This window comes from Polyodon spathula, chromosome 2 (genome assembly GCF_017654505.1).
Source record: "Polyodon spathula isolate WHYD16114869_AA chromosome 2, ASM1765450v1, whole genome shotgun sequence".
In the NCBI taxonomy this organism is placed as follows: Eukaryota; Metazoa; Chordata; class Actinopteri; order Acipenseriformes; family Polyodontidae; genus Polyodon; species Polyodon spathula.
Window position 1 is genome coordinate 101,516,885 of NC_054535.1, and position 12,912 is coordinate 101,529,796.

Below are 12,912 nucleotides of genomic sequence, written 5' to 3' on the forward strand. Positions count from 1 at the left end.
CTAGGGGGAAAACATTGTGCAACCTGTCTGGAAAGTGCAATGCTGTCACCAGGAGGCAGCAGGCTGTTTTTAATACAGCCACTGCAATGTACTGGGCCTTTTACCATCATACTGTTTGTCAATGGCTAGGGAACTTGTAATTTAATTTGTAAATCCCAGGAAACTGTCACCAGAATTATGAAGTAACACCAAAAGATTAAAAGAGAGAAAAGGAACTAGAACACAAAAACAGAAAGTGTCTACTTGTACCTTCATTGACATGTAATAGCAACACTACCACAACGTCTGGACATCCACAACCCACTTTAGCCCTCTGATGGATCTGCTTCCAATTCAGCCTTTTAAAAGCATTATTTTGTCCTTTTTAATAAAATAAAAACACAACAAAAAACACTTGAATAAACAAAATATTTATTAACATATTATACAGTCCAAGGAAACCATTTTTTTTCAATATTTCTTCCATACAAAGTGAAACATTCTCCAATTCCTAACTGTCACTTCGGCTACTTTCAGATATCTGCAACAAATCAAATACAACACCATGCTCCTACACGCCAGCCTCTAACATACACACTGTTAGCAGGACATTATAGTGCCATTTTAGATTGTTTTGCGACAATGGAAACATTTCATGTTGATATCTCTTTTCTTGGGGGTGGGGTGTAAGAGTCTGAACATCAATTCTGTTTTCATTAAATGAAAGAGCAGTACTGAGAGTCCGAGGTTCCAAACACAGCAGCTGCTGAACGTGTGAACCCATTCTGGTTGGCAAAGCTAGTTAAATAATCAGATGTTTATATAAAATTAAACGGACACATTTGTATACAGTCATCTTCTCATGGCTTTCAAGTAAACCAATTTCAATTTTCAAAGCTGGGTTATGTCGCTAGAGATTTACAGCATCCGTTAACATCCAGATGCATAATTAGGTACAACGATATATAAATAGTGCTGTCACCGCATATCCAAAATACTTGTATTCTTTACACAACTGCTTGTCTACAGAATATAAATAAGGGTTTTAGTGGCTCATTCACAAATATAATCGTTTCTGTCCTTCGCATGTGATTCAGCATGTGAATAACCGGCAGACAGCTTTCAACCATGTGAAGTGCTGTTTTTAAGTCAATACTCTTAATGAAGTGTTAAATATAAAATAAATTAAGAAAACATATTTACACAGTATTTACAACATGTACTACAATAAAGACAGCTGCAAGTCACCTTAAACAAACAAACCTAACAAGGGACATGACAAAGACTATCAAGTATCTTTCTGCATCGGTACTATTCATTCACTTTGAAGTCCATAGAGTCATTTGAATACTTTATTTAATCATTGTTTTAAGCACAGTGGACTATGCTTCGAATTCCTTAATATCTCTCTCATTCTAACCCAGCGAGTCCTTTCATTAGCGATCATGTTTAGATATGGATAAAGTTTCAATGTTTTTGGTAAAGTTCCCAGACGCCTTTTTTTTGAAAAGCAGCTTTTATAGTGCTGTGTAGAAATGTTCTGTGATTGCAGGATCATATTTACATGGAGCAAAATACTTTTTAATGCATTAGGATGGTAATGGGCAAGATATTTTGCTGTACTAATGCAAATATAATTCGGCTAATGGAGTTGCTATTTTTAATAAAGAAATATCTGGTGAACTACATCAAATAATTAGCTTGATAGATTCCGGAACTCATAATTCTCTTTTTGCATTACATATATAATTTTTTTTATACAGTTTAATTAAATAAATATTGCAAAATGATAATCAATTAAACAAGGGCTTTTGTTTCATTTTTTTATTTACAGAGAAGAAAACTATCAGTTGAAATTTGAATGCATGGTGAGAATCTATAAAAAGCGACGTTCAATATCAATGAATCCACCGTTACAATTGCTGCTGTGTGAATCTCTAATCTCTGCTTTCTGCGCATAAGCCACTCTCAATAGATAACGCTCTCCCAAGCTCTCTGTATAACCCATACCGAGTAAAGCTTTGTATTACTTGTAATTGTCTTGCAACACAACTTCATATCACTAGCCAACAGATGTGACTAATCAATGTAACCGATCATAGACTGGAAGACTAACCAAAAAAAAAAAAAAATATATATATATATATATATATATATATATATATATATATATATATATATATATATATATATATATATATATATTCCAACCAGGTCACAGTATCAATAACGATTCACATCATCAATCTGTGTCGTCCACCTCTGTGAAGATGTCACTAAAGAAGTACTGTGAAATGCTGGTTGGCTCTTTGTCTACGGCAGAGTTCTTGGTACAGAAGACCTCCTCTATGTTAGACTCTGAGGAGCAGCTTTCCATCATGGGAAAATGTATTAACTAGGATAAAATGAAAAAAAAAAAAAAAGACAAAACATGACAATGATACTACAATGGAAATACATAAAAAAAATTCCAGCATCATCACACTTTCAAAACGTTCCAGAGTTTAGAACACCAGCAATTTTCTTTTCACTTTCCATTTAAAACCCCCCTCCACCCCACTTTCCATTTAAAACCCCACCCCACCCCCATCCCAGGGGTAAACTACATGGATGTGAAAACTTAAGTAAAAAAAAAAATATAAGTTAAAAAAAAAAAAAAAAAGCTGCAGAAATTTTGTAAATCCCATTCATGAATTCAAAATTGAAAAAAATAAAAATAAAATTACACAATTTTAATAAAAAAAAAAAAATGTAACTCCAACAACAATAAATGTGTGCAATATAATTATTAAAAAGTTTATTGTTTGGACTGCATACCATCCTTCAGTAGCACCTGTTGCAGGGTTGCGGTCCAGCAGTGTAAGCAGGACAGCTCTTTAGACAATCCCTCGATTATTAAATTGACCAATTAAAATGTCACAGATCAGGTATGTAATCAAAGTATAACCTCTGGTGGAAATTTTTAAATAAAAGAGGATTTTATATAGCTTTTGTTAAGCATTAACAATCACTAAAGCCCCTTTCACACTGGCATGCTCTCCCCGTGTCGAGACCCGGGGTCAGCAACGCGATTTCACACTGCTTTTCATAAAGCAGGGTTGACCTGGGTGAGAGACAGGTAAGAGGTTTCACACTATGCGGGATTGTGACCCAGGTAGCCAGAACCCGTTTAGGAGTGCCAGTGTGAAAGGGGCTTAAGTAAGTAATAAGCACAGAAATAGATTTCAGAATACATATGATTGTTCTATATGCAGTTACCTTTTATTGCACAGTATGGGTGTTGATTAGACTAGCTGCATTTGTACTTTGCAAACTGGATGCACGTTATACACTTTATGCCATTATGTGTTGTATGCACTTGATGCACTGTATGTAATATGGTTTCGTTGAAGCTAGACACTGTACTGTTTTAGAAATAAAAATCAATGCCTGTCTGGGGACTATCGACTAAAATTACCGATTAGACAGATCTTATGTCATGTTTGCATGGCATTAATGCTATAATTGTATGTTGTCTCGGACAAATAAATCAAATCATCTCAGCAGTGCAATTAAATCTACTAATCTAGTTTATACAGCTGTAAAGGGCCACGCCTGAGATTTCAATTTGCAAGATGAGGAAGGCAAACGAATGCATCCTCCAGTAATAGAGCGCTCCCCTTATTTACCTGCAGTGGAATGGCCTTCCAGGACTGGAGGGCGACTACCCCGAGTCTGATGGATATATCTGTGTGCGCTGCCAATGCAAACTGTCACACTTACTTGAGATGATGCAGTGCCGACTCGCTCTGCCACTGGAGTGCTGCTGCGGGACGCACACAATCGCATTCCTGCTGAAGGTGGGCTCCCTGCGGAGGACTCTGATGAGAGATCCACTGCAGGGCCAGTAGCTGTCCTTTTTCTATCTAATCCAGTGGTACTAATCTGTGGTTTCTGGGATGTTGTCCGGTGAGGCTTAGGGGAATTATCAGAGCTACTCTTCTGGGAAATGAAAGATAAAAACCCTTTGGGTTTCCGTCCAGGCCTGAGAGAGGGGAAAAAAAATGGACACATTCAGCAACTTCCAATGCGGTTGCAAGCAATCCGAACAGTTATTAAGAATGTGTTTATTATTGTCCTGTCAAAATAATGATGAAATGCACAATAGCAAATGGTAAACCATCAGTGGCTATTCCCTATACAGGCACTACAGCAAGCATACGAATACATCTAGATGTACTGTCCACCTCCACTATATACCGGACAGGCATATAAAGCAACGCTCCTCTATTCAATACTCCTGCGGTTCATGACAACTATGCTTGACAGTCATACCTTATTAATGGGTTTACAGAAGGAGGTAGAGTGTTTGCTGTGCTGAGAGTCAGGTGCTCTCCTGCACCAATGTTTTCAGTGCTTGGTTCTGTGGCTTTCACACTGCTATTGCTGGCCTCTTCTCCTTCACGCTGGCTACACTCCTCTTGTGTAGAATGCTCCTCTGAAGGTTGTGGAAGAGGTGTACAGCTGGCAGTCTCTGCTGACAGGGGGCGCTCTTGTGGTTCTATGTGCATGACCTTCAAAGCCCCACGAGCCCCAGTGCTCACTGGAGGCTGCTTCTTCGAGGTGTTGGGTTTCACCTGCAGCTTTCCTGAAATGCAGATAATTCACTAATTACACAACTACAGTAGAAATTAGTTTGTGAAGAAAAACAATGAATCCCTGGGTGCACAATGTAAGCGGAATGTGCATTATTGATCTGTCCAGATGTTAAAACAACGTGGCACTATTTATTTATTTTTTAAATTAGATAACACTGGTAATAAAAATGAGTTAAGAAAATTAAATATGGTTGTGCATCACATATCAAAAACTCAAAAGTTTCTCTTTAATAAAGAAAAGAAAAAAGGTATAAGGGTAAAAAAACGGTACAATGTGATATGATATGAGGGTAGTGAAAGAGAACCCACCCCATTTCAACAGAGAACTGTATTGTACTAAAACAAAGGTATGCAAATACCTTGTCATTTACTACCTATACATGCAAGTATATCTACAAGTGGAGTGGGGCAAAATCTGTAAACACTACAGCATAGCACACCTCTTCTTGGCCTCCCTGGTGGTTTGTTCTTTTGCCTGGATTGCTGAGCGGCACCGTTGCTCGTCTCAGCACTGTCAGCTTCAGCAGCTGCTGGGAAATCCTCCACTGGCTCCAAGGTAATGCTCACGTATTCCTCCTCTAGAAAAAGGGTTTTTTACATATACAATATGTTTACCAAATATTTTGTAATACAGTTCATACCTATATGGAACAAACAAAATGTGTTCAATAAATAAATAAAACACTTACCACCCAAGTCTGTTGTGAGATCTTTTACATGTGCCTGTCAAAACAAAGAGTCAATGTCAAAAACAAGTATTTCCAAGACTTTATAATTTTACTTTCTGCTCAGGAGCATGCAACTCATCACACATTGGACCTGTCTTGGCCAAACCTCATGCAGGATCACCTCGGCTGGTCAACTGTGCTGTCATGTGCGGTTCAGTTTCATGTTTTACGTGATTTACGTTTTTGTAGGACCAGGAGCACCGCCCGTTTACTCTCTCAAGGACTGAAGCATAGCTTGAGAATAGCAACTTGAAGCAAATGCTAAACAACAAGCATCTTAAAAACGACACTGGCCACGCTCAACTGCACGACTCTACAGTGACACGTGGAGGAATCGGGATCCTGAAGACCTAGCTTCACATGGGCGTGGCAGGTTGCACTTACTGTACTAATGTGCTGGTGAAGACATACCAAAGTTGCAGGAAGTTCTTTGGATTCTCCCTCTTCACCACTCCTGTAGACAGGTTGTGAAAACTGATCCAAGGAAACTATCCCTGCATCCTCAGTGCATCCAGACATTGAGTAGGACTCTACTTCCACTGCTTCTGAAACTAGACTAGAGGAAGAAAAACACACACACAAAATAATGAAGGACACGTTTGCGCTATTTATCGGCTGTATTATAACCCACTGGTATGCCACTTTATGCAAATCTCTACAGTGCAGGCCAATCCTACTATTCCTTTAAATATAAGCTTCATATATAACTAAATAGGGTACCATATATTAAACCCAGTGAAGAGCTATGAACACCTTATCCACCAAACTAACCACACCAATCAGAAGGCGAGAAGGAGAAAGAAAGTAGTAGTTTTTCCCTTACCTCTGTGTTTCAGGGAGTTCTGCAGGCACATGATCTACAAACACAGGGGAGGAAAGAAGCTCTGCTGAGACTGTGCTCAGAGAACTGGTGCTGTCATCGTAATCCCCCAGCAACGAAGGGGGGATTTCAAACAATGTTAGTATAAAAGTTGGTTCTTGCTGTGGGAATTCATTTGCTGCAAGGCTCCCTAGAAAATGAAATCAAAATTCATTAAAGTTATAAAACACAATCTACTAATGGTTTATATTGCTATACAATTATGTGAACCAATATTTCAGCCACTGATTCCGTTGATGAAGTGAACATTGGTCACAACACAGGGTTGAAAAACAGAATCAAAAAAGGTTGAATGACAGAAGCCACCATATGGATACAGGGGTAGAAATAAGACTCTCATTGCAATGCAGACTGATCCATTCCTGGTTTTACAGAGTTTAATAAAGACACACCTGAGCTCGTTTCCTATACACTGCGGTTACACTGCTATTCAGTAGGAGTATTATCTTCACCCCTGTGGATGTACACATAAATGTTTAAACCTACATGATGATAACAGATGAAACGTAGAAAACAAACATACCTTCTGTGTTTTGTGAGATAACTGATGTACTGGGTTTTTCATCAGCTTTGGGGCTTCTGACTTCAGCCTGGAAAGACCCATCATTCATTAACTATCTTGTCAGTCAAATGCACACAGAATTTATAGATCATAAGCAAGTGGAGGATTGTTAAGGTCATATACCTGTATCATCGCATGACCATTGGCTACTGATTCTGAACACTGATGGTCCATTTAAGAGCCTTAAACACAGAGCAGTTATAGCAGTGAGCCACCTGGTGGCAGCTTTGTCTCGTGTGAAAAGTATTTAGGATTTAGCACAGAGCCTCGTCTGTCTTCCAGGTAGTTACAGGTTTAGCATCTTCATCTAGCATGGAAGAAGCTGACCTGTGCACATGACACATAAGTGGTACAATACCGGAGGGTATATGGTAGAATAAGAGCTACAAAGCAAAAGTCACCAACGTACCACCTTGTCAAGCTGGTAAAAGCTACTGTAATCATTTCCATCAGAACTGTAGTAAATTATTGAGGCAGCCGTAAACAGAAATAAAAAATAAAAAAACACACTACGAAATGTATTATTAAAAAAAACAAGATTGCACTGACCTTTTTTGATACAGGAGAATCCAATGTTGAAACCGTTCCGTCCTCTGGAATGGCATTTTGTTCCTAAGAAACAGAACAACCAAACAAAACTAATAATTTCAAAGAACAGTGCTGTCTAGACTCAAGCCTTGGCAGCGTGCATTTATAAAGCTGAGAACACGTTCTCTCAGCTCACCTTTCCAGTGCTGGCTGCTGTAGAGGCATCCTTCTCTGGAGGGATCCTGATTCTCAGCTTTCCACTGAGATTAGGTTTAGGTCTTCGAAGTGGTGGCTTTGCTGGTTTTTTCTCAACCCTTTCATCCTCATCTGTTGGTTTAGGGAGACTTTCCAATGCAGGTCTTCTGAAAAACACAGTATATTATTGGTGTTTTAGAGAACACTAACATGCAACAGGTTAATCCCAGTCCTGGGGGTTATTCTTTCACCCATATGTTCAACCATGAAGGACTGGAATCTTAGAATGGCAATATTGGTATATTCTTCTGTAACGTCACGGTTTCCTTACATGTTAGTGTTATCTTGTTTCAGTCCTTCTGCACAGGATGATGAATCCCTGTCACCCAGTTTCTCTGCAATGCCTTCATCTCTGCTACTGTCACACTTCTTTTCATCTACAGGATGATGAGGCGCAATGTCCACTGCAGGACTATTTGATGCATCACCTGAAGAGGACACAACAAGGTACAAGTTCACAATAACCCACCAGTGAGTCTTAGCTGTATATAATGAACCCTGCTGGAAATACATTAACCCTTAGCGGTCCGTTTATTCAGCACCTGTCAGGTGCATCAGGTCCAATTTATTTTCACACATGCGATTTATTTTACACATTCTTAAAAGGCACTGGATATCAACAGGACACTCAGTACCGCATCTCCAGCCCCACCCCACCCCACCCCACCCCACCCCTTGTTCGCTGTATTTATCACATACCTCTTCATAGTCGTGCATACTGATAAATCACTCGTTTTATCATCAAACTCCTCAATAATATGATCCAAGTCATTATTTTATTACTATAACAACTCAAAAAGCTCTGCAAATGTCTGATGTTCTTTGTGCGCTGGATGCGGAAGCAGCTATCTTGTTTTTTAAAGTCTGTGTTAGGTCTGTGGTGCAGGGCCTCTGTGTATTGCTCAGACCTGCTCCTTTTTTTTGGCTTCTATCAGTCTCACTCGGCCATTGAAAGGTTTTCTCATCTTTTTCCAGAGAAAAAATGACTAGAGACCCGCGCTTGATGTCTTTCTGAGGATGTCGGACAGGGTCCAGCATCGGACCGGAAAGGGAAAATTGTAATGTCGGACCTGGTCCGCCATAGGACCACAAAGGGTTAAGGCTGCTGGTGCACCTGGAACTACTCGAAAGTAACCCAAATAAGAATGAACATCAGGCCTTACCCAGAAAACCTGGGCTTCACCTAAAACCTATAATGAAATTAAATGACTTGATATTCACGAAACCTTTTCTCTGCTGTTTCTAAAGAAGGTTTGGAGACTATTCTGTGTTTCAACACATCAAATGTTCTTAAACACTCTGGGAAATGTGTGAAAATATGGACCACCATGATGCCATAACTATCCAGCACGGCACACGGCCTCACTTGCCCTTACCACAGCTGTCCTGTCCCGAGTCACTCTGGGCGGGTTTAGTCTCGAGATTCCTGCGCTGTGCTGTTTTTGTGCCCAGGTTGGGTTTAGGCTTTGGGAACCTGCTTCTTCTGCCTCGCTCCTGGTTTGGGCTCGGTGTCTCAGAGCAGTAAGATACTTCAGGTGCATTAACAACACTACAAAATAGAGTTGTATATGTAACTGAGCAACACATGCATATTTTATAAATAAATAAATATATAGAGACAGCTGCCATATCGATCTATCTATCTATCTATCTATATATACAAACAACAAAGTGAATATTGGTGGAATCCTTTGAACTTACATATCGGTGCCATCTTTTCTCAGTCCCTCTTCAGAGAATGATAAAGATAATGCCTTGACCTCCCTCAGTTCTTCTGAAACTCCCTCATCTTTGCAGCTATTAACTTCACTCTGTTTTTCCTCTGCAGGCTTTTGTTGAACACCTTCTAAAGGTGGAGACAATGTGACAGAATACAAATCTTTTTCTTAAAGGGTATTTTGACAGGAAACAGTCATAAGATGCAACCATTAGTCTTTCATTAAAAGAAAAAAAAACAACAACAAAACAAAAAGGAAACACTAGTTTTGTTGCTGCTACTGTAATATTATCTCTGCCATCCTCATGTGCCCTTACCACAGCTGTCCTGTCCTGAGTCAGTCGGGAGGGGTTTAGTCTCGAGATTCCTGTGCTGTGCTGTTTTTGCGCCCAGGTTGGGTTTAGGCTTTGGGAACCTGCTTCGTCTGCCTCGCTCCTGGTTTGGGCTCGGTGTCTCAGTGCCGCAAGATGCTTCAGGTGCATTAACAACACTACAAAATAGAGTTGTATATGTAACAGAGCAACACATGCATATTTTATAAATAAATAAATATATAGAGCCAGCTGTCATATCTATCTATCTATCTATCTATCTATCTATCTATCTATCTATCTATCTATCTATCTATATATAGATAGATAGATAGATAGATAGATAGATATACATCCGAACAACAAAGTGAATATTGGTGGAATCCTTTGAACTTACATATCGGTGCCATCTTTTCTCAGTCCCTCTTCAGAGAATGATAAAGATAATGCCTTGACCTCCCTCAGTTCTTCTGAAACTCCCTCATCTTTGCAGCTATTAACTTCACTCTGTTTTTCCTCTGCAGGCTTTTGTTGAACACCTTCTAAAGGTGGAGACAATGTGACAGAATACAAATCTTTTTCTTAAAGGGTATTTTGACAGGAAACAGTCATAAGATGCAACCATTAGTCTTTCATTAAAAGAAAAAAAAACAACAACAAAACAAAAAGGAAACACTAGTTTTGTTGCTGCTACTGTAATATTATCTCTGCCATCCTCATGTGCCCTTACCACAGCTGTCCTGTCCTGAGTCAGTCGGGAGGGGTTTAGTCTCGAGATTCCTGTGCTGTGCTGTTTTTGCGCCCCGGTTGGGTTTAGGCTTTGGGAACCTGCTTCGTCTGCCTCGCTCCTGGTTTGGGCTCGGTGTCTCAGTGCCGCAAGATGCTTCAGGTGCATTAACAACACTACAAAATAGAGTTGTATATGTAACAGAGCAACACATGCATATTTTATAAATAAATAAATATATAGAGACAGCTGCCATATCGATCTATCTATCTATCTATCTATATATACAAACAACAAAGTGAACATTGGTGGAATCCTTTGAACTTACATATCAGTGCCATCTTTTCTCAGTCCCTCTTCAGAGAATGATAAAGATAATGCCTTGACCTCCCTCAGTTCTTCTGAAACTCCCTCATCTTTGCAGCTATTAACTTCACTCTGTTTTTCCTCTGCAGGCTTTTGTTGAACACCTTCTAAAGGTGGAGACAATGTGACAGAATACAAATCTTTTTCTTAAAGGGTATTTTGACAGGAAACAGTCATAAGATGCAACCATTAGTCTTTCATTAAAAGAAAAAAAAACAACAACAAAACAAAAAGGAAACACTAGTTTTGTTGCTGCTACTGTAATATTATCTCTGCCATCCTCATGTGCCCTTACCACAGCTGTCCTGTCCTGAGTCAGTCGGGAGGGGTTTAGTCTCGAGATTCCTGTGCTGTGCTGTTTTTGCGCCCCGGTTGGGTTTAGGCTTTGGGAACCTGCTTCGTCTGCCTCGCTCCTGGTTTGGGCTCGGTGTCTCAGTGCCGCAAGATGCTTCAGGTGCATTAACAACACTACAAAATAGAGTTGTATATGTAACAGAGCAACACATGCATATTTTATAAATAAATAAATATATAGAGCCAGCTGTCATATCTATCTATCTATCTATCTATCTATCTATCTATCTATCTATCTATCTATCTATCTATCGATTATATAGATAGATAGATAGATAGATAGATAGATAGATAGATAGATAGATAGATAGACATACATCCGAACAACAAAGTGAATATTGGTGGAATCCTTTGAACTTACATATCGGTGCCATCTTTTCTCAGTCCCTCTTCAGAGAATGATAAAGATAATGCCTTGACCTCCCTCAGTTCTTCTGAAACTCCCTCATCTTTGCAGCTATTAACTTCACTCTGTTTTTCCTCTGCAGGCTTTTGTTGAACACCTTCTAAAGGTGGAGACAATGTGACAGAATACAAATCTTTTTCTTAAAGGGTATTTTGACAGGAAACAGTCATAAGATGCAACCATTAGTCTTTCATTAAAAGAAAAAAAAACAACAACAAAACAAAAAGGAAACACTAGTTTTGTTGCTGCTACTGTAATATTATCTCTGCCATCCTCATGTGCCCTTACCACAGCTGTCCTGTCCTGAGTCAGTCGGGAGGGGTTTAGTCTCGAGATTCCTGTGCTGTGCTGTTTTTGCGCCCAGGTTGGGTTTAGGCTTTGGGAACCTGCTTCGTCTGCCTCGCTCCTGGTTTGGGCTCGGTGTCTCAGTGCCGCAAGATGCTTCAGGTGCATTAACAACACTACAAAATAGAGTTGTATATGTAACAGAGCAACACATGCATATTTTATAAATAAATAAATAAATATATAGAGCCAGCTGTCATATCTATCTATCTATCTATCTATCTATCTATCTATCTATCTATCTATCTATCTATCTATCTATCTATCTATATATATAGATAGATAGATAGATAGATAGATAGACATACATCCGAACAACAAAGTGAATATTGGTGGAATCCTTTGAACTTACATATCGGTGCCATCTTTTCTCAGTCCCTCTTCAGAGAATGATAAAGATAATGCCTTGACCTCCCTCAGTTCTTCTGAAACTCCCTCATCTTTGCAGCTATTAACTTCACTCTGTTTTTCCTCTGCAGGCTTTTGTTGAACAAAGTGCACCTCAGCCTTCCGTGACGCATCTTCTAAAGGTGGAGACAATGTGACAGAATACAAATCTTTTTCTTAAAGGGTATTTTGACAGGAAACAGTCATAAGATGCAACCATTAGTCTTTCATTAAAAGAAAAAAAAACAACAACAAAACAAAAAGGAAACACTAGTTTTGTTGCTGCTACTGTAATATTATCTCTGCCATCCTCATGTGCCCTTACCACAGCTGTCCTGTCCTGAGTCAGTCGGGAGGGGTTTAGTCTCGAGATTCCTGCGCTGTGCTGTTTTTGCGCCCAGGTTGGGTTTAGGCTTTGGGAACCTGCTTCGTCTGCCTCGCTCCTGGTTTGGGCTCGGTGTCTCAGAGCCGCAAGATGCTTCAGGTGCATTAACAACACTACAAAATAGAGTTGTATATGTAACAGAGCAACACATGCATATTTTATAAATAAATAAATATATAGAGCCAGCTGTCATATCTATCTATCTATCTATCTATCTATCTATCTATCTATCTATCTATCTATCTATCTATCTATCTATCTATCGATCGATTATATAGATAGATAGATAGATAGATAGATAGATAGATAGATAGATAGATAGATAGATAGATAGATAGACATATA

At 39.3% G+C, this 12,912-nt stretch overlaps 1 protein-coding gene across 7 annotated transcripts in view; it reads right to left on the minus strand.

Annotated features, from left to right (window-relative positions):
* Positions 1-2,175: 2,175 nt before the first annotated feature.
* LOC121305610 (transcription factor TFIIIB component B'' homolog) overlaps positions 2,176-12,912 on the minus strand; it is a 31,937-nt gene continuing 21,200 nt past the window's right edge. For 3 of the 7 annotated variants that reach the window (XM_041237328.1, XM_041237317.1, XM_041237303.1), the window contains 22 exons: positions 12,508-12,680; positions 12,148-12,319; positions 11,739-11,911; positions 11,406-11,550; positions 10,986-11,158; positions 10,653-10,797; positions 10,328-10,500; positions 9,995-10,139; positions 9,604-9,776; positions 9,271-9,415; positions 8,946-9,118; positions 7,841-7,997; positions 7,511-7,676; positions 7,336-7,398; positions 6,748-6,814; positions 6,168-6,354; positions 5,756-5,900; positions 5,306-5,339; positions 5,057-5,194; positions 4,294-4,606; positions 3,742-4,003; positions 2,178-2,374 (listed from right to left, as the gene is read on the minus strand). In XM_041237328.1, the coding sequence (XP_041093262.1) occupies positions 2,222-2,374; positions 3,742-4,003; positions 4,294-4,606; positions 5,057-5,194; positions 5,306-5,339; positions 5,756-5,900; positions 6,168-6,354; positions 6,748-6,814; positions 7,336-7,398; positions 7,511-7,676; positions 7,841-7,997; positions 8,946-9,118; positions 9,271-9,415; positions 9,604-9,776; positions 9,995-10,139; positions 10,328-10,500; positions 10,653-10,797; positions 10,986-11,158; positions 11,406-11,550; positions 11,739-11,911; positions 12,148-12,319; positions 12,508-12,680 (3,475 nt within the window). In that variant the 3' untranslated portion in view covers positions 2,178-2,221. Of the gene's footprint in view, positions 2,375-3,741; positions 4,004-4,293; positions 4,607-5,056; positions 5,195-5,305; positions 5,340-5,755; positions 5,901-6,167; positions 6,355-6,747; positions 6,815-7,335; positions 7,399-7,510; positions 7,677-7,840; positions 7,998-8,945; positions 9,119-9,270; positions 9,416-9,603; positions 9,777-9,994; positions 10,140-10,327; positions 10,501-10,652; positions 10,798-10,985; positions 11,159-11,405; positions 11,551-11,738; positions 11,912-12,147; positions 12,320-12,507; positions 12,681-12,912 lie in introns of all 7 variants that reach the window. The other 4 variants (XM_041237308.1, XM_041237324.1, XM_041237342.1 and 1 more) reach the window with 4 other exon arrangements.